The 25,125-nt window shown below is 42.6% G+C and overlaps 1 protein-coding gene across 1 annotated transcript in view; it reads left to right on the top strand.

Moving 5' to 3' along the window:
* Positions 1 to 25,125, top strand: part of LOC108577890 (protein phosphatase PP2A 55 kDa regulatory subunit) — a 30,047-nt gene that overhangs the window by 1,442 nt on the left and 3,480 nt on the right. The window contains exon 2 of the mRNA XM_017941110.1: positions 21,793 to 22,104. Within this exon, the coding sequence (XP_017796599.1) occupies positions 22,020 to 22,104 (85 nt within the window). The 5' untranslated portion in view covers positions 21,793 to 22,019. The remainder of the gene's footprint in view (positions 1 to 21,792; positions 22,105 to 25,125) is intronic.

Genomic DNA, 25,125 nt, shown 5'->3' with positions numbered 1-25,125 from the left:
ACACGTGTGTGCACGTGCGACTAGTGAAACGCGAAACATTTTAATTGGCCAAATAAATTTAACCATGCAAACCACGACACGAACAGTGTAACGCATAGATTTTTATCGCGGGTCATTTTCGAGTATGAACTTATCTCCTCGGTCGGTCCTCGAGTAGCTTTATTTTTTTTCCGCTTTCTGGGTGTGACAGCCGGTCGATTCGACGTTTTTTTTCCTACGTACAAAGGGAGTTTTATTTTTAATTTCAATCGGGTTTTACGCAACCTATAATTCGTATCGATTTTATGGCAAAATAACGGCGTGTTCCCTGTGTAATGAAACATCGAACGGTTCGTTGAACCGTTCCTTTCTCCAAGTGCTCCCGACGAACGCGTATGTATCATCGATTACACATTGTTAAGGCGATCTACATTGTGGAACCTGGTTATCGAGGCTGACACGAGGCGTTTTATATTTAGTCCCCTCTCTCTCTCTCCCTCCCTCCCTCCCTCCCTCTGGTCACTTTGAAAGTTTCTGCACGTTTGGGAAAACAAGCAATCCACCGGTTGTTTTATAAATTACACCCGGCAAGCCTGTGCGTCGACAATCTCACCGTTTCGACATCTTTTACATCCTGTGTTGCATACATCCTGTTGCAGGGGTGGCGGTTAATTGGTGGCAGTTATCGGTGGCTTATACCGGTTAAACGCTGTTAAATCGCTCGGCCGGCCGGCAAATCATCTTTTCCGTTTACGCCTCGCTTGCGTTCGCCAAGCAAAAGACGTCCTCCGAGCGTCTCGCCTCAATTTCACGTAATAATCTCATCTTGATTGGAACACATTGATCAAATTGTGTGCCACGTTTTCAGTTTCATTACCAATCGTTTAACCTCCTAGCTACCTCGTTTCGAAATGATTCACTTACCGAAATAGTCCCCCGTTATTTTTCAATCTCCCAGGCGAACGTTCGAATTAAATTTGAATTTACCGATATAAAAAAAAATAGAAGATGTTTGGTACGGATCGATACAAATTTCACGCTTTGTCATTGGTTTCCTCGAGATTTGACGTCTGGCTAAGTTTTCTCGTTACTCGTGCAGCGTATTTCACGTAGAGCCTCTCCTTGGTCCCCTCACGATTGCATTTGACCTACTCCGCGTAGGATCCCCCTGTTCTTTTGCCCGTGTAGCTTGAGCCGGTCGATCGAACGGCGCGTCGCGTCGGTTCTCGAGAGAGAATGGCTAATGGAAACAGATGCTTTGGAAATATTTCGAAATTGCGCAGAAGATGCGACGGTTCTGCGTCGCAAAAGACGTCGAGTCGACGGCTCGAGGGCTTTTCAATTTCTCCGATGTCTCGATAAAGCCACCGCCACGCCGCGCCGGGGGCAGTACAGCTTTAATCGATGGTAAACTCGCGGAAGGATGTTCAAGCGTTTAAGTAGGCCTTTCGTTAACGATATCTAGTTAATCTGCTGCGATTTTGCAACAAATCGAACAGTGCTCGATCGTTTTATAATTACTTGGGTAAACTTTCATTTTTACTCGCTAATCGGTGTTTCTTTGGTCCACAAGTGTAAAAAACTACCCTGAAAATTTCAAAAGAATCCACCGCGTAGTTTCCGCAGAAAACACTAACGAACTTTTGCAAGATTTTACAAGAAATCGAACAGTATTGGATCGTTTTATAATTACTTGTGTAAACTTTCATTTTTACTCATTATTCGGCCTTTCTTTGGTCCATAAGTATAAAAAACTACCCTGAAAATTTCAAAAGAATCCAGCGCATAGTTTCCGCAGAAAGCACTAACGAACTTTCGTGTAAATTAGTGGTCATACATTGGGCTTTCCCCCCTTGATGAACGTTTCCAAGAAATCGACCGGTATTCGATCGTTTCACAGGAACACTGTGCATGGTCCTGCACTTTCTCGACACGTTGCTTCACGGGTAGCAGAGTGTAAATGGCCCAGGGCCAAGTTTCCGCTGGTACCAATTTTTTTATCTCCGTGCTGCATTTCTTCGATCTGCTCCAAATTTCGCGCAGAGCCCTTCAGTTTCGTCCACCTCGATGGATGTTATCTGGACGGAAGATCTTCCTTCGAAGGAGCTCGTCCGTACCCCCAATTGTTCCACGCGAGGCTGCGTCGTACCGAACGAGAGGAATCGTCTACGTCGCACGTTGTCCCCGTGACACAGTGAGAAAAAAAAACAGTTGGACGCTTGGGCGACGTCGACGCGAAGAGAGAAAAAATCCGTGGTTAAAAGCAACAGAGAAGTCCTTTTCGAACGCGACGACGCGTTTCGCACCCTCGTTCATCCACTCCAGAATTCGTTCGAGCGATTCTCCATCGAGCCGGCGATAAATGGGTCGGCACGTGGGAAGTTGAAGAACGAGAATCGCTTTCTATAAGCGTTGCACGAGGCCTCTACTACAAAGAGACAACGAGCGCCACTTCTAATCGCGTAACCAAGGAGGCTGTTCGATCCCCGATCGACGATGCTTATTTCACACTACTACGAGTTGGCGGGATGCTGATTGGTTATTTGCTCGATACACACGCGCGCCGTTGACAAACAGTAGGATCTTTTATCGTCCTATTCTCGAAGAATCGTGCTGGTTGGAAAGTTTCAATCAGAGGGAGAGAAATTCACCGGTGGAAAGTTGGATATAATGGAATCTCCGGCTAACTCCGCATCTTTGAACTTTCATAAATTTATACGGTGCTCCTAGGTACCATTAACGGATTATAACGTTAATGGAATTCGATCCGAGTCGGCGTCGATAACAGCTTTCCCTCTCCCGTCCGATCCGGTGAAGTATCGCGTCGCCATCGTCGTCTTCGTGTTCGCGATCCGTTTTATCCCCCTCCTTTCCACGTTTCTCGTTACGAGAAACTCACCGGTACGGCTTGTTCGCCAATTATGAGCCACGACATCAATTCACATCAACTCGTAATTTATCGCACCTGCAACACGTTCACTTTCGCGTCGTTCGCACACTCGCTCTCTCTTCCAGCCCCAATCAACGGCCACTCTAATCGCCCTATCGATCTTCCGTCAAAATTAGTCCTCTCCGCCTCTCGCCAACTCCCCGGTCCGATCGCATTCTTAACCCTTTAACAGTTTCACGCGTCTCGAGGACGCCTACGCCGCGTCGTTCACCTCCAGTCAGACTTCACCGTCTATTGTTACACGCAAACTGTATACCTTTGCTTTATTCTTCCTCTTCCCTTTCTCCGAGACAATCGTCCTCGGTTACGTGAATCTTTCATCTACACTACAACTTGGTCACTTTGAGAAAAATTGCAATTCAGCTAATTGGCTCGGGATTGTACTCGGAGCTAGTGAATGGCAGACGGAAAGGAGACCAGAATTGGAAAGAAAAGGCGTTTATTTATCCATTGACAAGCAGCCGGGAGAATTGAGAGCGAGGCGAGGGGAGACCAAGTGTGCATGTGCTCCAGGAAAGAGAGCACTTTTACCTTGAAACAACGTGACCCGAAATAAACGGGTGTTCTCTATTTTCGGGCGACCTCTCGGCCAGATCCTCTTGAGTACACTTTACTCTAATGCATCTCTCAGCTGACACGTAGCTACGTGACGTACGTACAGTGTACACATGCACCCCGACCTGCAATAAATAACGCCGTTTGTCGATAATCGCCGCGCGGATCGCGTTACCTGTCCTTAGCCACGTTTCCATCGTGAAACGGTACGAGGCACGTTTCCCGGTACTTACTTATCTGCGTTTGCACGCTCCACGGATACGCTTGTGTTTTTCTAAGCGGAAAACCTTGAGATCCGGTGTTTTTTACGTGAAATGCATGAAATTCGAGTAAAACTACAAGCGAGGTGAACTCCGGTTTGCATTTGAACAGAGATATTTCGTCGTCTGGATGAAACATCGTGGATTCGCGCAGGCACATCGGCGGAATAATTATTTTCGGCGCAATTAAAAGGTGGAGAGACGAAGAGTCGAAATTTCAGCGGGCGATATCGATTCGGAAAAAGTTACGGGAGCGGCTAGATCGGCCGCCGCGTGGCAGGACAGTAATTATCGCGGGGCGAGAACGAAGAATATAAAAGGGGTGGGAAGGAGGAGAGACTGGAACAATGCGTGCGCCGGCGGCATAATTTTCGCGATAAGGGCCCGTCACAATGAAACGAATTTACGGGTCGTTGGGAACCGGAGACGCGCGAAATTTTCGCGATATTTTTCTCTGGCCGAGCGAACGACGGCGCCGCCTCCGCCGAGGAGGAGCTTCGATCCATTTCTCCTGGTGACGGGACGGGGAAGAAAGAGGGAATAAATCCTTCGTGAAAGGAATATCAGAGATACGGATCGCCTAATGCGAAAATCCGTTGATAATGGAATTTGTCGTGGTTCTGTTGGAGACATCTGACCGCGACATCCAGAGAAATGGCACTCCCTCTCTTCCTTTTTCCCTTCTCAGCTACCTTGTAATTCACCTTTAATCCCCGTAGAAACAATTTTTTAAACAACCGACCAATCAACGTTTGTATTTGTTCGCGACAAGAGCGTTGTAAATTCAATCTCGTTTCAATTCGATCACCGGTCAAGGACAGTCTCCACTTGAGGAAAGAAAGGATCAAGGGAATAAACGCGCCTGTTAAAGAGCGGAAAAGAAAAGATTGATTACGACAACAAGTGGTCGGTCGTTATGGCACCGTCGAAATCGTACGCTCGCCCGACGAGTGCTTCAAATTTACCAGGACAGTCGCGAATTTACGAGGCACGCGTAGTCGTGAATAGCAAGTACCCAGAATGGCTTTCGTTTCTTTTTTCCTCTCCTTTCAATTTTGCATTTTCCTCCATTACGATCTCGTTATATTTTTAACGCGATTCCTCGCCAGTTTGTCGACGCAAATATACCGACGGCATAAAACGTCGCGTAAGCTATCCTCTGGCTGAAAGTATAACCTGAATGTAAAAGAAAATTTGTCTTCTATCCTGGAAAAGAAGAAAAGACGAGTACAGTATATTCTCCACAAGTGTCAGACCGCAAGGAAACTAAATCTGACACTCGTAGAGTCAGGGACTACGTTTTCGAGCCTCGCGCCCGCCTTTGTAGTTTGCCGAACGTAGACAAGGATAGCGAATAAAAGATAAGCATGAAAGGTGAGTCGAGGCAACCAAGCGATTTAAATATCAACTTTTTTAATTTTACGTTTTTTTATCCCGAAAGTTTTCTTAACATTTCGATGAGATTTTTCTGATGAAAATGATAATAAAACACGACATAATTTGAACAACATTTACTTCTTAACACGTTCACTGTCACGCCAGATTTACAGGTTGCTGTCGGATTATAGGAAAATAATGTCTAGCTAGCTATGACGTTCAAAATTTTTAGTTGACAACATTTATTTTATTTTAATTATTCTAAACATTTGAGGCACTCCAGTCACTGATGACCACCATGGCCATATCGAGGAAACAATCTAACGTTAAAACCTATTGAGTGATTAATTTAATTTCATAATATATCGCTTTAGCGAGCCACCGTTTGGTTGCCAATTGTTTATCACACAGAGTCGGCCTACTTCCACGTAAGAAAAAAAAAATATGTAGGGTCGATAGCAGCAGAAAAGCTGCTAAACAATTAGAATTAAATGTAACGATAGAAATTATTGCAATAATGCGTAATGCAATTGAAAAATTGAAAGAATCAAAAGAAAAAACGCGAATTCGTATCTTTTTCGATTCTAGAATATAAGAAAATTTGAATAAAATACGCGACGAGAATTGGGGAGAAGCATAAGTTAAACGCGTAAAAATATTCAATAATAAACGAACTAGGGATGAAGCTATTATTTCAATACGCGATGCACTGACTCTAGTATTTACTAAAATTCAAAAATTCTCGTATAAATTCCGAAAATAGATTATTAATTACGGTAAACTACTGAGACGGTTTAATTTAGGGTGGGCATAGTGCACTCGTTCCAAATCATCTCACAATATACAATAATAAATCAACTAACTACTTAACATGCAATTCATGCAAATTCCTTGGATGGTAAATTATTAGTAAACAAAATTCAATATCAGAGAAAATATATGAAAAATACTGAAAGAAAAATTTCAAATTAATTTCAATTGCTCAAAGTCATTTCAATATTCTATTCGGCAAGTCTGAAGAACAACGATGACTAAAATTCAAATGTTTATTTCCCTAAACCTTCAAAATAATTTCGAAATATTTTATTCGAAGCGGAGTATTCCAAGTCAGTATCGATAATTGAAGAAATTATTTGATTGTATTTAAAAGAACCGAAAGGAGAATATTTAAAGTCTGATATTAAATGTCTAGCAAGTACCAGTAATTGGTAAAATGATTTATATTTGTTTTAAAAGGAAAATTTCTAATAGGTATTAGTTAAAATGAATTGTTATTCAGTCTATTGTATTGAAATTCTAATTGATTCTAATGTATACAAGTGTTACAAGAAGGCTGAGTGTGTACAGGGTGGACACTGACTCTAGTATTTACTAAAATTCAAAAATTCTCGTATAAATTCCGAAAATAGATTATTAATTACGGTAAACTACTGAGACGGTTTAATTAAGGGTGGGCATGGTGCTGCTTTAGTTTGAAATGATTTATAAACACATAATTAACAGAGGAATAAACAAAATTCAATATCAGAGAGAATATATGAAAAATTTCAAATTAATTTCAATTGTTGGAAGAATAGTTACATATTATGCTGTAACGAAAAAGCAACCTCTCAAAGTCATTTCAATATCCTATTCGACAAGTCTGAAGAACAACGATGACTAAAATTCAAATGTTTATTTCCCTAAACCTTCAAAATAATTTCGAAATATTTTATTCGAAGCGGAGTATTCCAAGTCAGTATCGATAATTGAAGAAATTATTTGATTGTATTTAAAAGAACCGAAAGGAGAATATTTAAAGTCTGATATTAAATGTCTAGCAAGTACCAGTAATTGGTAAAATGATTTATATTTGTTTTAAAAGCTGGTAGTGTATTATTTTTGTTTTAATTGTGCTGGGATTTGTTGGTTTGTTAAGGGAGGATAATAGCGAATAACGTGTGAAATTTGAAAATGAGAGTAAATAGGAACGATTGGATAACGAAATTGGGAGAGTTAGAGAGAATGTGTGAACAGACGAGAAGAAGAGAGGTAAATGATCCAACATGAGAATGTAAGTGTATATTTTTCGGTAATTACTTTATAATTGCTTTATAATTACTTTATAATTACCGATTAGTGGAGAATATTGTTTACATGCAATGGAAGTTTACTGGTGATGTTTATAATTTCGAAAATTCAGGTAGAATTGTAAATATACTGTATCGTAATTCGAATTTAAGTAAATTAGGTTGAACTGCAGTACACAGACGTTACTTTAGCTTGAAATAAATTCGAAACATAGAATTCACAGAGAAAACACTGCGAAACAGCAAAACGTAAACGTTACAATTGTTATAACATGTAAGCAAAAATTTCAGAATTAATTATACGAGTATTTCTCATAAGATTACCGTTACAAGAATATTTCACGTTTATTAATAATTTTATAAGAATTAGGAATATTAATTCACTTTGTTAAAATGCAAAAACTAATAATTTTACAGCAAGTGTTAAGAATTAGGAGCAGCATTCGTTACAAGTTCCACAAGGATACTGAAAGAAAAATTTCAAATTAATTTCAATTGCTCAAAGTCATTTCAATATCCTATTCGACAAGTCTGAAGAAGAACGATGACTAAAATTCAAATGTTTATTTCCCTAAACCTTCAAAATAATTTCGAAATACTTTATTCGAATCGGAGTATTCCAAGTCAGTATCGCTAATTGAAGAAATTATTTGATTGTATTTAAAAGAACCGAAAGGAGAATATTTAAAGTCTGATATTAAATGTCTAGCAAGTACCAGTAATTGGTAAAATGATTTATATTTGTTTTAAAAGGAAAATTTCTAATAGGTATTAGTTAAAATGAATTGTTATTCAGTCTATTGTATTGAAATTCTAATTGATTCTAATGTATACAAGTGTTACAAGAAGGCTGAGTGTGTACAGGGTGGACCTAGGCTAGCTAGTAGCCCCCGACCACTCTATTCACATCTCAGAACCTTCAGGTCAAAATACGCCGCGAAGTGTCTATGGCCCAGTATAAAGGGTGAATGATTTCGCGGAGCCTCCGCGGGTCCTTATATACCTGCGGTACCCTCTCCCCAAAGTCATTAGCAAAATCGTCGGTTAGGTCAGGCGGGAAATTTTCGCGGGAGATTTTCGCGGGAGATTTCTGTTATCGTAACACGGTATAATTTATCAATTTTTACAATTTTGTTATAAATTTATACTTCCGACAATTTGTTATAACATTGCATATACCAATTTATACGTTTTTACAATATTCTTCAATGGAAACATAGGTTTTAGCGTTCTCGTTACTTACTCGTGGTTAAATTAATTTTGTAGGGATTAAAAATCAGGTTGACCTGTGGTCGTAGATTAAAAATAACCATAGTACAGCTAAATTTATCGTGTTAAATAATTCTTTCTACACGAATGAAAAATGTATTCCACGTTTGTTTGTTATAATATCGTGAAATGAATTATATTACACATTTTCTCTATTCACACTGAATTTAAAGACTATAACGATTGAAAATCAAGTTGACCTGTGGTCATTTATCAAGAATAATCATAATAAAGCTGAAATTATTGTGTTAAATAATTTTTTTAATACGAATTAGGAATTTATTCAACGTTTGCTTGTTACTACTTGTTACAGTATACTGTCTCGCAATGTAAATTTAAGTAAATTAGATTGAACTGCACAGAAAATGCACAGAACTGCACAAATAATTCATTTCACGATATTATAACAAGCAAACGTTGAATACATTTTTGATTCGTGTAAGAAGAATTATTTATCACGATAAATTTAGCTGTACTATGGTTAGTTTTAATCTACGACCACTGGTCAACCTGATTTTTAATCCCTGCGAAATTAATTTAACCACGAGTATGTAACGAGAACGCTAAAACATATGTTCCCATTGAAGAATATTGTAAAAACGTATAAATTGTTATATGCAATGTTATAACAAATTGTCAGAAGTATAAATTTATAACAAAATTGTGAAAATTAATAAATTATACCGTGTTACGATAACGGAAATCTCCCGCGAAAATCTCCCGCGAAAATTTCCCGCCTGACCTAACCGACGATTTTGCTAATGACTTTGGGGAGAGGGTACCGCAGGTATATAAGGACCCGCAGATGTCCCGCGAAATCATTTACCCTTTATACTGGGCCCTAGACACTTCGCGGCGTATTTTGACCTGAAGGTTCTGAGACGTGAATAGAGTGGTCGGGGGCTACTAGCTAGCCTAGGTCCACCCTGTACACACTCAGCCTTCTTGTAACACTTGTATACATTAGAATCAATTAGAATTTCAATACAATAGACTGAATAATAATTCATTTTAACTAATACCTATTAGAAATTTTCCTTTTAAAACAAATATAAATCATTTTACCAATTACTGGTACTTGCTAGACATTTAATATCAGACTTTAAATATTCTCCTTTCGGTTCTTTTAAATACAATCAAATAATTTCTTCAATTATCGATACTGACTTGGAATACTCCGCTTCGAATAAAATATTTCGAAATTATGTTGAAGGTTTAGGGAAATAAACATTTGAATTTTAGTCATCCTTGTTCTTCAGACTTGTCGAATAGATTTTAAATATGAAAATAAAATATAAATAAAAAAGATATTCTAACAATATATTCTCCTATTCCAATTTAATAATACACTTTTCTTACAGAACTTCATTATTGTAATTTTGCATATGTAAATAGAATATAAATAATAAAGCTACTCGAGTAATTTATTCTCCTATTCCATTTTATAATACACTTTTCTTTCAGAACTTCATTTCTATGATTTTCTATATATAATAAAGATATCCTAACAATTTATCCTCCTATTCCAATTTAACAATATATTTTTCTTACAGAACTTCGATACTACGATTTTAAATATGAAAATAAAATATATATAATAAAGATATCCTAACAATTTATCCTCCTATTGCAATTTAATAATATACTTTTCTTACAGAGCTTCATTGTATGTTTGAAAAATGTACCTTTTTATCGCATGTTAGCTTTAATTAATTCTAAGATCGAAAACTGTACCGAGTATGAAGTGAGCGTGAACGAGTGTCTTAACTTTAAGTAGTTCGTAAGATAAAATAAGTTAGCATAAGACAATAGAAAATATTCTATTCATCCGCCGATGGACGTCGTGGGACGCGTGCGTTTTAACTTTAAGTAATCGAATAAAACAACTAATTCTAAGATAGAAAAATTGTATTGAATACCATGTGCGCGCTCTCTTACAGAGATACGCGACTCATTCGTAGCATAATTAATACAATACCATCTACATTTTCAACATCTTATTAAGGAAGAGTACGAAATTTTTAGAGTTTAAATATTGCATTGGGAATGAGAAAATGATTAGAGTTGCGATTTAAAGTGAAATACAAGACACTCTTTTTGATAAAAGTATCTATTTCCTTTGCTACGAATGAGAATCGCGTATCTCTGAAGATAGAGAGCTGCCAGTAGGGCCCTTGTTTTTGTCGGGTCCCTTGCGTAGTCACCTCCTCGTGGTGGGACCTGGTAATTGGTATCCTTTTCCAAAGAAAATTCTCACTTTTGCAAAAGGATACCAAGCTAAGAACTACGCGTACCCGTGGACACTCTTATTCTCACACACAGTTGAAAGTTTTAACTTTAAGTAGTTTGTAAGATAAAGTAAGTTAATTCTAAGATAGAAAATTGAACACTATGTGCGCGTTTCTTAATTAAATACCTTGAAAAATTATTCAGATTCTATGGTAGATATGAAAGTTCCATTTAACATGAAATTTTAACATCGATCGGTCAATTGCCTACGAAACACAAAGAAGAATTTCTTCAATTTTCTGACATAAAATTTCACAAGAAGTAGCAGTAAAGGAAGATTAAATAAGAAATGCAATTCTGTGACAAATTTTTCCCAAACAGTGTTTTTAATATGTTACACAATAAAAAGTTACATTACGTGGTAAGATACTGTATCTCATCTTATATATTTTACTTTTCAAACATTTGTATCAGACTTTTCTGCGATTTTTCAATTGCATTACGCATTATTGCAATAATTTCTATCGTTACATTTAATTCTAATTGTTTAGCAGCTTTTCTGCTGCTATCGATCCTACATTTTACTGACACTTGTGGAATCGACCCTACATTTTTTTTTTTTACGTGGAGGTAGGCCGACTCTCTGTGATAAACAATTGGCAACCAAACGGTGGCTCGCTAAAGCGATGTATTATGAAATGAAATTAATCACTCGATAAGTATTAACGTTAGATTGTTTCCTCGATATGGCCATGATGGTCATCAGTGACTGGAGTGCCTCAAATGTTTAGAATAATTAAAATAAAATAAATGTCAACTAAAACTTTTGAACGTCATAGCTAGCTAGACATTATTTTCCTATAATCCGACAGCAACCTGTAAATCTGGCGCGACAGTGAACGTGTTAATAAGTAAATGTTGTTCAAATTATATCGTGTTTGATATCATTTTCATCAGAAAATCTCAGCAACATGTTAAAAAAAATTCCAGATGAGAAAAAGTAAAATTAAAGAAATGATATTTTTCTGTTATGATTTGTCGAGCCGTGAAATCTCGTAAAGGAAACCGACTGGTGTAGCGTTACACCCTTGACTGACTGCGTGCGAGATAAAATGGGCGCAGCAATGACTCAGCCTAGGCGTAGGATCATCTATACTGTCACTTGTAGAATCCAAACTTACTGACTCTTGTAGAGAATTTACTGTATTCCTGCGACACAACTTGTCCCAGAGGGGCTAATTCGTGCACGAAAATACGGAGAAGCTCTTTTGACACTCTCAAGGATCATCGATTCGTTTCGAAACGAACGAGACACGAGGAGGAATCGTGCAAGTGCGAGGCGGAAAGGGGTAGAAAGGGGTAGAAAGGGGTAAAAAGGATAGAGGAAGAGAAGAAAAGAGAGGCAGGGTATTAGGCGTATATAAAAGCTTTCGTTTGTAGAATGTAACGAGAGTGTGGGAAACGAGGTTCTTTTTCCCTCTTGTTGCACAGATAGGTTGGTGCAGAACCGTTGCACCTAGATACGCGCACGTGTCCTCCCTGTTTTCGTCGGGTTTCCAACGGAACGTCGCTTTGTTTCCAGCTTTTGTACGATTCTCGTGTTGAACATGCCCGCTTGTTTACGATCCCCGGTTGTGTTTCGTTGGACAAGAAGCGTCGCGAGATGCGCCCTCGTACCGTATCCCTCCGATCCGATATACACATATTATGCACGAAACCTTGGCTTCTTTTTTTTCTTTTTTCTCTCCTCTCTCCAATTCTACGAGTAACTTTGTTTCGTGCTTTCGTACGTTCTATTCTTTCCGTGTCGTTTTATCGTGAAAGTTTCCTTCCTCCTCGATGCTCGTAGCAGAAAGTTAATCAGGCATCTCTTCGCCGTTGAAAAAGGGAACGGGAAATTCATTTTCGCGGCGGAGGAACGCTATTTACGTTCCACCCCGGTCGATATCGAAAATATCGTTGTGCAAGCCTCCGAATGGGAAAGCTTTCGAATTTACGCGACGAAATTTCACGTTCCCTTTGATCGTTGTGTCAGTTCCTCCAGTTGCATGCAGCTAATAGGTCATAAGTCACGATCAAACAGCTTCGTGCTTTCACTCGATAAGGACTCTCTGTACGCGTGTGCACGTAACAGACGACAGCACCCCGGCTATTAGGTAAATTTTCAATAACCACACCTGCTGCCTGGTTAATGAATACTTTTCCAACGGGCAAAGTAAACGAGGCGGTCGGGAACGGTGCCTCGAGAACGCCGGGAATAAAACATAAGCCCGGTCAGCTGAGCAGAATAAATAGGAAGAATTTCATCTTCCACCGTGGAAAAGGAGAGAGAGGTTATTTCGCATGCGTTTTACGAGCAACATGCAAATAACGCGCATTACCGCGACTCGCGGCGTAGAATACAAACCTTTTCTCCAGTTGCTTTCGATAAACGTTCGTCCGAAGAATATTCGAGGCTCGGTCCTTGATTCGAATCGCTTCGTACCAAATTCCGATTGTGTCACTATCTAAATCTACGTACACGAGGCCTTGCACGATCGTTCCTCCAAGACTTCATTAACCGTAACCCTAGAATCATAGCACGTGCCGGCTATTGACGATTGCAGGAAACTTGTTAGGATTGTTGTCCCTGTCCCTCTGTTCTCTCGCGTCCTCGCACGTTTACCTTACGCTTAAGGCCACGTGTTTTCAATTTCGAGCTTTGATAATCTAAACACGATCGACTGGTTTCATTGCACGCACATGTCCCGCGAGTGATTGCGCAACCAGGGTGCAAATGAACCGCGGTAAATACGGGCTCAGCACGGAGAGTCCTCGTTTCCGATAAACCTACACACATGTTCTTTCATAACAAGCTCTAAATACGACCATGTACCTTGTCGATCGTTTATTTACAGTGTACTTTTCGTTGTTATTCGTTTATTCGCCGTTTTATAGCGTGAGGGAAAGCTGTCTTGTTTCAACGTTGTTCCCTTTTGTTTTTCAATAGAGAGAAGGATTTCTCAACGATTAGAGAAGCATGTACAAGGTGTCGTAACGACCCGCACGTTTCATAGGAACGTGATCATCAATTTTTGCGAAAGCACGCACGAACATATTTCTCTCCGTTCGTTTCTCGGGTTCGAATTGCGCCCCTTCGACCAACAGTCAGACGTCGTTTTATTCGTTCGATCGATTTCAGAAGCTCTTCACGGTGTTATCGGAAGCTGGCTGTAATTAGGGAACGCAGGAAGCCTGCGAAGTATCGGATCGTTCCTCTTTTCCAACAGAATCGCGATCATTCTTCGCGAACGAATTTCAGATTCGCGACTCGAATCGAATTCAGGGATAGTATTCGATAATCTCCTTGACCCACTGATCGAGTCACCGATATAAGTGCCCACTTTCAGGGATAGTTCATCCCCGTGAAAAGCATTTTCCACGGGGAAATGCGACGAATTACCTCAAAGGCGACCTGGTTGCTAAAGCTGCGACATCGAGGAGCCGACGATCACGAAGGTATTACTATGGAAACGACACGAGGTCGATGAAGACGACGACGGTATTCGAGATACGAGACGTTCTGCTCGTCCGACTGGTTCTTCCTCACGAAACGGGAGAAAAATTGAAGAAACTTGTTGGTAATCTTTCGTACGTTGCACGAAAAGGTAAATCGATGATGTGAACGTACTCTGGATAATTACACTTGAACCAAGTATATTTGTACGTTTAGTCTGATTTGGTGAAATGTTCCGAGCAAACTTCGTTATCTCGTCTGTAGACGGTACGTCGAGAGAGGAGGGACGTTTACAGATTTGCCTAGCGTGTGTACATGTACGCGTTGAGTTTCACATAGCGTTCGACTGCCGCGTAATAGAGCAATTGCACAATTTACGCTGCTTTTTAGTGCAATCATTGAAAGCCAGTTCCAACCGCTTATCAAAGATGAACAGGACTAACACAAACCAACGGAAGACGTAGCTTGTTCTTTGTGAGCGTGACGCTTTTATACTCGTTTCTAACTAAATCGTTTTACGACGTTAAGAACATCTTTCAGAGGAGGAAGCTCTTCCTCCTAGTACTCTACTTCGTCTATCTAGCCTGTCGCAAGGTATTCGTGTACGTGTTCCAACGGTAGGTTAATCTTCCAGCTTATTGCAGCCGGGAAAATTGAATTTGTACACAGGTGGCAAAAAAGATTGGAATATCTTTCTTCCGTTTAACGCACTCGCCATTGTTGCATACCGTATCTTGCCTTTCCGAATAGCGAACGTCTATCGAAATCTATTGTTTCACGTTGCCTTCCATCTCACGGGATGAAACGAAGGCAAAAACTCGCGTGAAATTTCTATCGAAATATAGACCGTTCGTAAAATCGAATTTAGAGAGGGAGACGATGAAATATGTATGAAACTTTTCACCTGACAGCTCCCTCTCAACTTTCCATCGGTGTATCGTTCCGTTATATTCTGCCGAAATAATGCTCGTTGAAACGGTAATACGCAAGTTACTTAAGGGAAGTTTAAATAAAAGGGTGGCCGGCACGAGGTAATTGCTAGGCGACGTGCATTAACGTTGCGTTTCTTTGGCACGCGGTTTCGCGAGTCAATAAAGCCACGACCTATTGATCCGAAAGGTCCTCTCTCCCTCTCTGTCTGAGCTGCTTCTATCTTGATGTCGAAGGCGAGTTGGCGCGTAGTACGGTAGGCCGAGGACAGACAGACACACCTTCGGGCCACTAGAAATCCAGTGGAAAGCTCGCAAAAGTTCTATCAACCCTCGATCTCTTACCTCGCGCTAAAACGTCAGCTGCTGACAACGGACTCTGCCTCGTCGACGAGGCTGCACGCTAATCACTTGGTTACTCATCGGCCAGATGTCTTAACCTCCTTAGCCTTAGCTTCTTCCTACGACCCACCTGTTATATTCGTCTTGCTTCTTTTCTTTCTTACGTTCGCGATGCTTTCTCGATCGAGATTAGAATCGTTCGGTGCTTTGTTACCGTCACGACCGTTCCTAGTGTCTCGCAACCTACCTTCTCTCGTTTCCACCATTTTTCTGCCAACCGTATTACCTCTTATTCTTCCTGTAGAAGAAACGATGTCATTCGCTGATTTCCCAGCAGGATATAATGAAAGTACAACGTTTCGTAGGTTCAACAGGCTGGGAACGCTTGCGTTTCGAATCAGAAACGGAAATCTCGTGTCGTCAGGTCAGCGAACCGGAAATCGCCGTTGCTCAAGAGAGATCGTGGAACCGGCCGCCTCTGTGCAGAGGTGTCTGTCTCTCGATTCGTCAGCTGTTTACCCCTTCGAGAGTCGCTGAAAATATTGCACCGTTTTCTCTGCGATTTATCGCGGAAAATCCTATAAGCGCGGTCGTCGCCGAGACTTTCTCGGAGCTTTCCAGAGACCGAGGATAAATTACTAACGGGCCGATGATCACAGTACGAAAATGCCTCTGTCATTTGTATTCTCGGTCGTCCTTTGCTTTTCTACAACGTTATCGCGTTATTAACGCACCAAATGCTGTCCGTTTCTGGATAATAAGCGGACGGCGCACTCGATCGTTTCTACTTTTCGACAAGTATCGTTAATTAAGGGACGTCGACAGCGGTTGCAGAGGAGAAGTCGGAAATTTTTCGAAATTACCAGCCACTTTTAGTTCAGCATGCATACGTAGGCACGTACAAACGAGAGAGCTTTCGTTTTTCTTCTTCTTTTTTGCTAATTTAATGCACGTTGTGCGATACGTGTCGCGTACCTGCGTACACCACTCCAAGTATCTGGGTCGGCAGCTTGCGCGGTATAATTGGCAGGAGACTAATTCCCTTACAATTAGTTCGTTGACAGCGTCAAAGAGTGTCTACCGTACAATCGTACACACCCTACACGTTCAATCCCGTCTTTCCCAACCTCGCTGGATATTTGCGATTAATTAGAAAAGAGAGAGCACAGGAGTTACGAACACGTTCGCCGTGATTAAGTTCGCGCATGTCTACATAATCGTGTCTATTTAGTTGAAATAGCCAGCAGGTTAACGTGCAATTCTATAGTTTCCGCGAGCACTTGAAACATTCGCGTGTCCTTAGATCGCGGAACTTTTTAATGCAATAAACGGACCGACGGTTCGCCGGGCGAATATCAATACTCGTAAATAATTTCGTCGCTGTATGCCGGCGCAATGTTGCACAGGGAAGAGAGGGGAAATCGCCTCGGATTTCAATCGAACGATAAATAATTGACGGAGGAAGGAAATTCGATGATTTGGCCCAATTACGTGGCAGTATGAATTTTCCAAGTGCTGAACATATCTGCGGGAAACCGAGCTGGCCTGCCGCAACGAGGAAATATGCGATACGTCCGACTCCCGATATTATTTCCCTGGACCACATTGCTCGTAGCTCGTGGAAACCGTTCCTGTACATACTTATACCGTATATGTATACGGAAGAGAACTTTTTTCGGGAACAGTTTAGGGAATATTTATACCACGGTTACAAAAACGAGTAGACACCACTCGAGCACAGTGGTATACAAGACCTACCACTCGAATTATCTAGGCCACAGGCTTGTAGAGCAACTGGCAGCAACGTCGAGCCTCTTACTTCGCTGACAGCGCTGAAGCTCATCCCCGTGTGTATATGTATAAAGGCTAGGCTATAACCATTTACAAGCGTCAGCCGAAAAATAAAAGCCACCCACCCACACAGACGTATTTGGCCGTTGCGCGACCATCTCGAGCCCACGAGTCTTCCTCTTCGTCGGCCTTTCTTCTCCAAGATGAATCCTTTCTCTCACACCGAATCTATTTTAACATCGTTACATACGTGTCGCGTGATTTACAGGACCGTTTCTCTTCTACAGGAAGAAATCAAACACTTCTTTCTATCGTGCTAATTAGGAGAAGTGAAGTTCAAATTACTCTCTCCCATCTTGTCGGGGATTTTCGTCGATTGAACAACCTCGTCCCCCGTCGCTCGCGTCCACTTATCCGTTCTCAATTTAATTTCGCCGCGTGTCAAGAGGTTGTTACGAACTGTTGCGACAACTCGAGGCGAGCTAACGAGTGAGAAGCGCTGGGAAACTTGTACCTGCATGCAGCACGGAAACACCGTTTGATATCGTGTCGATAGCTGAACGGATTAACCGCGATTATGCACTTGGTCGCGCATTAGAACCGCTCCGCCAGATACTTAATACTTTCTCGTATTTTCCGTGTAACGATATTTCTGCTAGAATATTACGCTCCTATCGCTCTACCTGTGTGTATAGGCTTGATTGAATCGAATAAAAAGAAGCGAGCCAAAGTTAGTCGGTTAATTCCCGCGTAATTGCCGTTTGTAATCTGATCACGATCTCGCCGCCCGTTCTTGCCGCGGGACCTGTCCAAATTTGCTCTCGTCAAACTTGCAAATCGATTACCATCGAAAGGTCGTGGTTACGTCGAGCGTTGCTAATGGTCGCGATGACGTTAGAACCATTGTTTTCTACCGCGGCTCGATGTACATATGTACATATAGCGCGTCGGTGAAATTGTGGCGAGCTACATCCGGAAGGCCCGTGTAACTACACACGATCGTGTGTGCCTGCTGAAAACCTACAAAAACACACATCCCCGTTGTACGGATTCATCGGGATGGCCTACTGGTACGCTTTTCTGATCCCTTTAACATTGAGCGTTGACCCACTATTTCAGAAGGACGTTCATGTCCGCTGGCCTCGGGGTTCCTTCGCCATTCTCGTTATTTTTTAATACCTGCATGTTGCTCCGAGATGCACCGCGGTCGCGCTGCATTCTCTCCCTCTCTGTCCGATATTAAACGTGGTCGAAAATCAAAGGAAACGTCCGAAGGATCGTTCTTTCTTTTCCGCTGACACTTGAGAAAGATTCGGAATTGCGAGGAAAAGGTGTATAGATGGAACAGGATGAACTGGTGAATAGGAGAGATATGCGGGGCAATATTTCTGGCGCTACTTTAATAAATGGAAATTGCCGCGTGTACGAGCCATCCGGTGGCTCGTGAGAAAAGATTGCGCGTCTAGTAGCCTTCGTTTTCTCAGGGCTGCCCCTTTTGCAAGGACGTACATGACCAACCAGACAAGAATAATAATGCTGATGTGGTAATCTCGTTTCTACCACCATGACAATTTCCCCGGGCGTAAAGACAGTGCGATATTGAAAGTGCCGGTATTGTCGTGAGATAATAAGGACCACCGTGATAATGTCCCTCACGAACGGTTGTTACGTCTCGTACAATGGGAACCGAGCGAAATTACCCCTTTAACTTGGCCAAATTAGCACGTGTTAACGTTTCGTTTGTTGGCCGTAGAACGGAGTTGGAACGATAGCCAGATTAGATATCTCTACTCGAAACGTAATATTATAATTAAAGGTTAAACTCTCCGCATGCACGATTATTGATCGCGACTGGTTTTACAGCTGTGAAAAATAAGGAATTCGTTTTGTCACGCTCGAGTGACCGTACTGGATGTTCGAGTGTCTCTTTTCTACCTCGTTCCCTCGACACGACGAATGCATTTGGATTGTCGTTCAGTTAGCAGGCCAATTAATAAAGACTCCCGGCGGGTGGTGTATTGGTTCTCGTTCGATCGGTGGAATTTTCTCGCGGCGGAGCGAGGATGCAAAGTTGAAGCGACAAATTAGAAAAATGGAAAAAATTCAAAGGTCGACTGGAGAACGATTTCAGATCGTGTTAGACCCGGAGAATTGAAAAGCAGAACCGGGGGGAAAAGTTTTATAGTCGGTCGTCTCCGCCCCCCGCGTTCGTCGCGCTGTCGTCATTATTCTCGTCGTTCTCGTTCTTCTTTGACGAGGATTTTTAATCAAGAGATAAAGGGGAAAGAGATTAAAGGCGGCTTAAAGTTCAGGTGGAACGGTATCCTTAGAATTTCATTGTTTCGTCGATATTTCATCGCCGTTCGACCGTCGATTATTTTTGCAATTATTGCAACGACGTCTAATTGCTCTCTCTGTCTTTTACGAGAATCGTTCCTTCAGTTTTCGTATAACGAGTCTAATTAAAGAGGCCTTCCTGGCGCGCGCTCTCCGCAGCAGTTCGTTTAATTAAAAAAAAAGAAATTGAATAGACCGTTGCTAGTTTAAAGCCCCTCCGTGTAAACTTGACCTTTTCTTTCCTCGACTCGACAAGCTTCCCCCCGTCCACTTGTTTTAAATAAACCGGTAGAAACGTGAAAGAGACACCACTTACGTCATAATGGGATTATAGAGAAAAAGTACTTTGGACGAAAGGAAACGCGAACCGATGCTCGACTTTATTCCGCTGTTACACCTATTTCGTGTTACTGTCGCAATAAAGTCGCACAAATCCTTGTTGCCAAGTTCCCGCGAACTGCTCCAACGATACTTGTTCCTCGAATCGTTATTCCATAGCGGAATATCGTCCGGAGATAAAGTTTACCCATAAAACACGAGCGTAAGAGAGAAGGTTCGGGGAATCTCAATTAAAAATTCGAATTCGTCAGACTTGGATCGTTGCAGTCTGGAAGGCATAACCACCTTAAACGAGTATACGTCGAATCCGGAGATTCTGCGTGTCCCTACGTAAAGGGAACGAAAATTCTCTGGCTAGACGCCAGCAGACCTCCTGCCACCGGCATGCACAGTTCGCCAGTTTAACAAACCACCCTCCCTGCGGATCCATAGTTGCGAAACATTCTTCCAGACATGTTAGAAGAAAGTTGTCTCCGGGAAGAAATCGCGTAAACCCCGTATAAACGAGTCCAACTTCCCGGCTTCGAACGAACCACCTTTCATTCTTTCCGCGAGTAACACACGATCGTTACGTGGAGCATTCTAGAAAACTGAGGGGAAGATCGTTTAGTACGAGAATTTGATCCACTGGCAGATTAGCTCGATGACCTTAAGCGCGTTTAAATTGCAAGATTAACCGGCAGTAGCGATTAGCGGTAAAGATTTAACCTTGCTCCATTCCTGAAGGCACATTAATTCCACCGAGTTCGTTCCAGTACACAGAGTGTTCCTTTTTCATTCTCGAATATCTCTGTCCGCGCGAGCGCGAAATATTTCGTCTGTCCAGCTTCGAAAGAGCTCGAAGGGAAAATCTAGTCCGGTGAAGAAAACGCGGTGGTTGGGCAAAAAAGGAAAGCATCTGGAGTGTTTAGCCGTGGCGTGCAACTAGTTGCCTCATTAACGAAGAATCCGTGGGTGAAAAACAAAGGTATTACCTTCGACTGTTGCACACACGCTCACGGAGAGCTTTATCGTACGGCAAATGGTGTAACCACGTGAATAAACACGTTGTACAAACTTCTGTCACGGTAAATATGTGCGCAGGTACAACCGATGCCACCAATAAGCGGCCCGTACACCAGCTCGGTAGAGCATAATCCGATTACGTTGTAGTTTATACCAACGACACTTGTTCGTCGTCATAAGCGACGAGACTTTGGTCTTATATTTCTCTTATTGGCGTGACAAGTGATCAGTATTATTGAATGTTCTCGTGAACGAAGGTGTCCGGGGACCGGTGCCAGCTTGACACGAGGTAAATCAAATTTCAATATCCATCGAGAGCTTGGGGTGGTTCGCTCGATTTTGCCTCACGTTAATTGGCCATGTGACATGCAAGGCTGATAGAGAGGACGTCCGTGTAACGATAATCTCGCCGGGTATAACAAGGTTGCATTTGCGTGTCAGATACTCGCGTAACTCACGTGGCTGTTTACGTGCATTCTTTGCGTTTCCTCTTCGCGCCTTACGTCTGGCGTCGGTGTCGTAAACGGCGCGGTGCTGTTAAATGGAATTCGCAAACTAGAGAGACTCGTTAATATTTGAAAAGAAGAAAAACAGGAGATTGTACTCGGTGTTAAGAAGACAGACACCGACGAAACGTTTCATCCCCTGCGCGTTCGCGTTCGCGCATCCCTTCCTCGGATCAGTTTACCCACGTTCGGCTACCTGTTGCCTTCTTTTCTTTCTTTTCACCGGCCCTCTGATAACATTTATGCATTCACACGTCAGAAGGTAACCTCTCCACCTGCAGCATTCACGCACGCTTTCGTCGTTCTACAGATGTGAAGGAAACTGGAAATAGGATTAAAGGGCTGTTTTACTGTTTCAGCGAGGTGGACGCAAAGTGGAGGTTGAGACTGGAGACTGCGAGGAGGTTAACAGGTGGAAAAGGGTTGAAGTCCGAGAAATAGCACCACGCGTCACGCAGGGGTGGTGGGTCTATGGGGGGCTCCGCCCCAGCGGCCCCCCGGCTCCAGTCCAAACGGAAGCTGCCGGAACGGTGCCATTCTGGCGAGGTCCAAGACCGCCCCGCTTCCGGTACCACCGTCCAAACGGATGAAGAGCCCCTCCAACATCATGAGGCAGTCTAGCCTCACCAAGCTTGGTTCCATGATCAATACCGCCGTGAACAAGAGAGTCGGTGAGTTCTATTTTTTCCTTCTGCCTCTCTCTCTCTCTCTCTCTCTCCTACCTTCCTTTCTCTTCTGGCTACGCTTTATTAAACCCACCCCCCGAAGTCTCAAAATGCTTCACCGTCTGGGAACAGTCATTTTTCCTCGAGCAAACCGTCATATAGGAGATACTCTGCGGAAAGGGGGAAGAAAATAGAACGAATTTCCCTCTACGGCGAGTAGACAAACTTTTGGCCAGCATTTTGCGTATCCATAGAACCGACGTGAATATTCTCCACAATTATGATTGAACCGTCTCGCTCCCGTTTCACCTAGAAGTCGCTGCCTCGTTTACCAGCAGACAATGCGGGTTGTCATGCCATAGGGGTGGATTTAATTAATAGCTTTCATAAACGCGACGTAAATGCAGCGACACGTAAGCTATAAATTACCGGGAATATCGTGTAACTCCGAGCCCGCGAAATCCCAGGACTTACGGGACCGTCGTACGATGCCTCGTAACAAATGTGTCTTCGGGAACGTTGCTCGTTCTCGATCGGCGATAATCGTTATCTCGCGTACAAATACAAAATCGTTTACGTGTGGCGGTCAGTTTGTAAACTAGTCGGAACTCGGCGTCACGTGACAATAACAGTATGTCGCAGCGACCGTAGTTGATGTCGTTGGGAAGGAAAACGGTTCACGTGGGTCGTCGTCGAGGATGAATTCGCGAAATCGCAGCAGAACCAGACGGTCCAGCAACGGTCTCAGCAAGAGCTCTAGCCTGGAAGTGAAATCGAACGACGAGAGTATCCCGAACGGCGACAAGCAGGATCCTTGTAGTTGTGAGTAGAATAAAAAGTGGAAAAAACGTCGCAACGATCGTACGTGGGCCAGCACTTTCTAGAGGATTTAAATTGACGCACGTTTCGACTGATTTTTCGTGGATGTGAACAAATTTCAAGGCTCGAGAGTTTAACGATAAACCTCGCTATGGGAAGCCTAGGAGCAACGACGTACACCGAATACTACATAATTTTTCACCCGTTCTCGGTGTGTCAACTAACCGTGCAATCGAAGCTTACAAATTTTGCTAAAAAAGAAAAAAATATAGATTTGCTCAAGGGGAACACGTGATGCCTAGATTTTTCCCTCGGTTTTTTGCTTTTTAGAAAAACACTTCTGCTTGACTCATAACAAATATCGCGTCCGAGTAAACGTTGCACCAGGCTCTACATGCTTGTTAGAGCAAATTCATTAACATCGTTCCTCTAACACGTTCGGCAACTAGAGTTTCGTGTGTCGTACGAGCTCATGCACTTTCGTACCAGTTCGAGACAGCCGTTTCATTCGCGAACGTTCGTGCTGTAGAAAACAAGCTTTACCTTCGTTTATTTGTCCAATCTATTCGAGTTAATTGTTGCCCCGAAAGAGTAACGTGGAAAAATCGATCGCTTGTTGATACAGCGAACGTGAGAAAACGGTTCTTTCGTTCAACGAGGCGTTATCGATCGTGGTTGAATTTTTATTCGAAAGACTCATCTCCTCTTGCTGACGAATATACCGTGATTCGAATTGAAATTCTACGCTTCGTAGTAGCTGCGATCCAAGTGTCCTCTCGTTCGCCTGCTTCGTTACGAAACGATCAATTTCTGAGTGATATAAAAAATCGATTGTTCTTGTGTAAATTCGAAACAAGCCAGACGTGATATTTTTTTTTACGAAGGAACAGGTCGGGTTTTATTTCGACGAGTACAGTTTCGAATTTAGAATGCTCGAGGATCGATCTACGGTGGGGAAGAAGCGTATTAATATTCGATACAGGCCAGATGTTGTTACGATCGTATCAAGAATGTATCGACGAGATCTATTAAACCACTGGTAAACCACGATGACTTTTACGCTTTCTAACGCATCGAAAATGTGTGACTCGTCTCGGTTCTCGGAGGTGGGGGCATGTAGTATGTGTGTTTAAGTTCAGGCGAATTTGTTGCCATTGAAATCGAAAAACGGCAAGAGCCGTTCTAGCTTCGCTAAAAATGAACCGGTCGATGGAAGACTTTCGCTCGGCCAAGAATTTCACATATTTGTCCAGGGACGTGCCTATGTTTTCCTCTTTGGAGGAACTGCATGAGAAGCTAACGGAACTTCTAGGTAATTTTTTTCAACGCCATCCATCATACTCGTAGTTTAAATGAAATTAGATGATCTTAGTCTAACGTCGAGGCATTTTTTCGTTGAAATTTTGCATCGAAATTTCAATCGATGTTAATTTGATAGAGGAAAAACGTTATCAAAGGGTTATTTGAAATCCATTTTTGAATTTTTCGCGGTACAGATGGCGCTGTTAGATCGGGCATGTTCGGCAATTTCCGTTGCATCTCGTGTGCAATCGGTTTTCGCATACAAGATGGCGATTACCGTGGAGGTAGTGAAACCTGGCTGTGGTGTGACGTCACGGCATAGTAGTGTTGTTCGGTTATGCGTTCGTGAATTCCGCCATTGAAAGTTGGTGATCGCGTTCAGATCGGTGGCGAGTTAGACCGACGAATATGTGACAGGAGAAAAGTATATGTAAAGTGTGGAAAGTAATCGCCCAAGGTTTCCTGGTTCCTGGTCGCCGGCGTGGCGCGCCGCGCGCGTGTATCCCTCTGGTTGAGTAGGCGGTATTGGACCTCGCACCGGGAGTAAGCCTCGCGTGCGAATCTCTCTGGTTGCGTAGTGTCTCGTATATGCGAGATGGCCGGTAAGTAAGCGTCGTGAGCGGCGTTTTACTCTGCGTGCTGTCGTGTATCTTCCTCACGCACACGCTCGTGAACCGAACAGTGCGTCGCTCCTGCTGGCCGCCTTGCCGCGCCGCGGCAACCTGAACCTTGACCCAGATACTATCACGGGTTCACGGGTATATCCGCAGCGCTCGCAGTGCACGCAACGTTCTTCTTCGTCAATTCCGCATCCTCAAATATAATCACCCGTACCCACTCTCTCTGGATTCTTGCCGTGCGCGGGGTCAAATGCGCCCGTCGCCGGCGACGGCGACGGCAGCGGCG

The sequence above is a fragment of the Habropoda laboriosa genome, unplaced genomic scaffold (assembly GCF_001263275.1).
Source record: "Habropoda laboriosa isolate 0110345459 unplaced genomic scaffold, ASM126327v1 scaffold801, whole genome shotgun sequence".
Classification (NCBI taxonomy): Eukaryota; Metazoa; Arthropoda; class Insecta; order Hymenoptera; family Apidae; genus Habropoda; species Habropoda laboriosa.
Note: the sequence above shows the minus strand (reverse complement) of the source record. Positions and strands in the feature narration are given on the sequence as shown.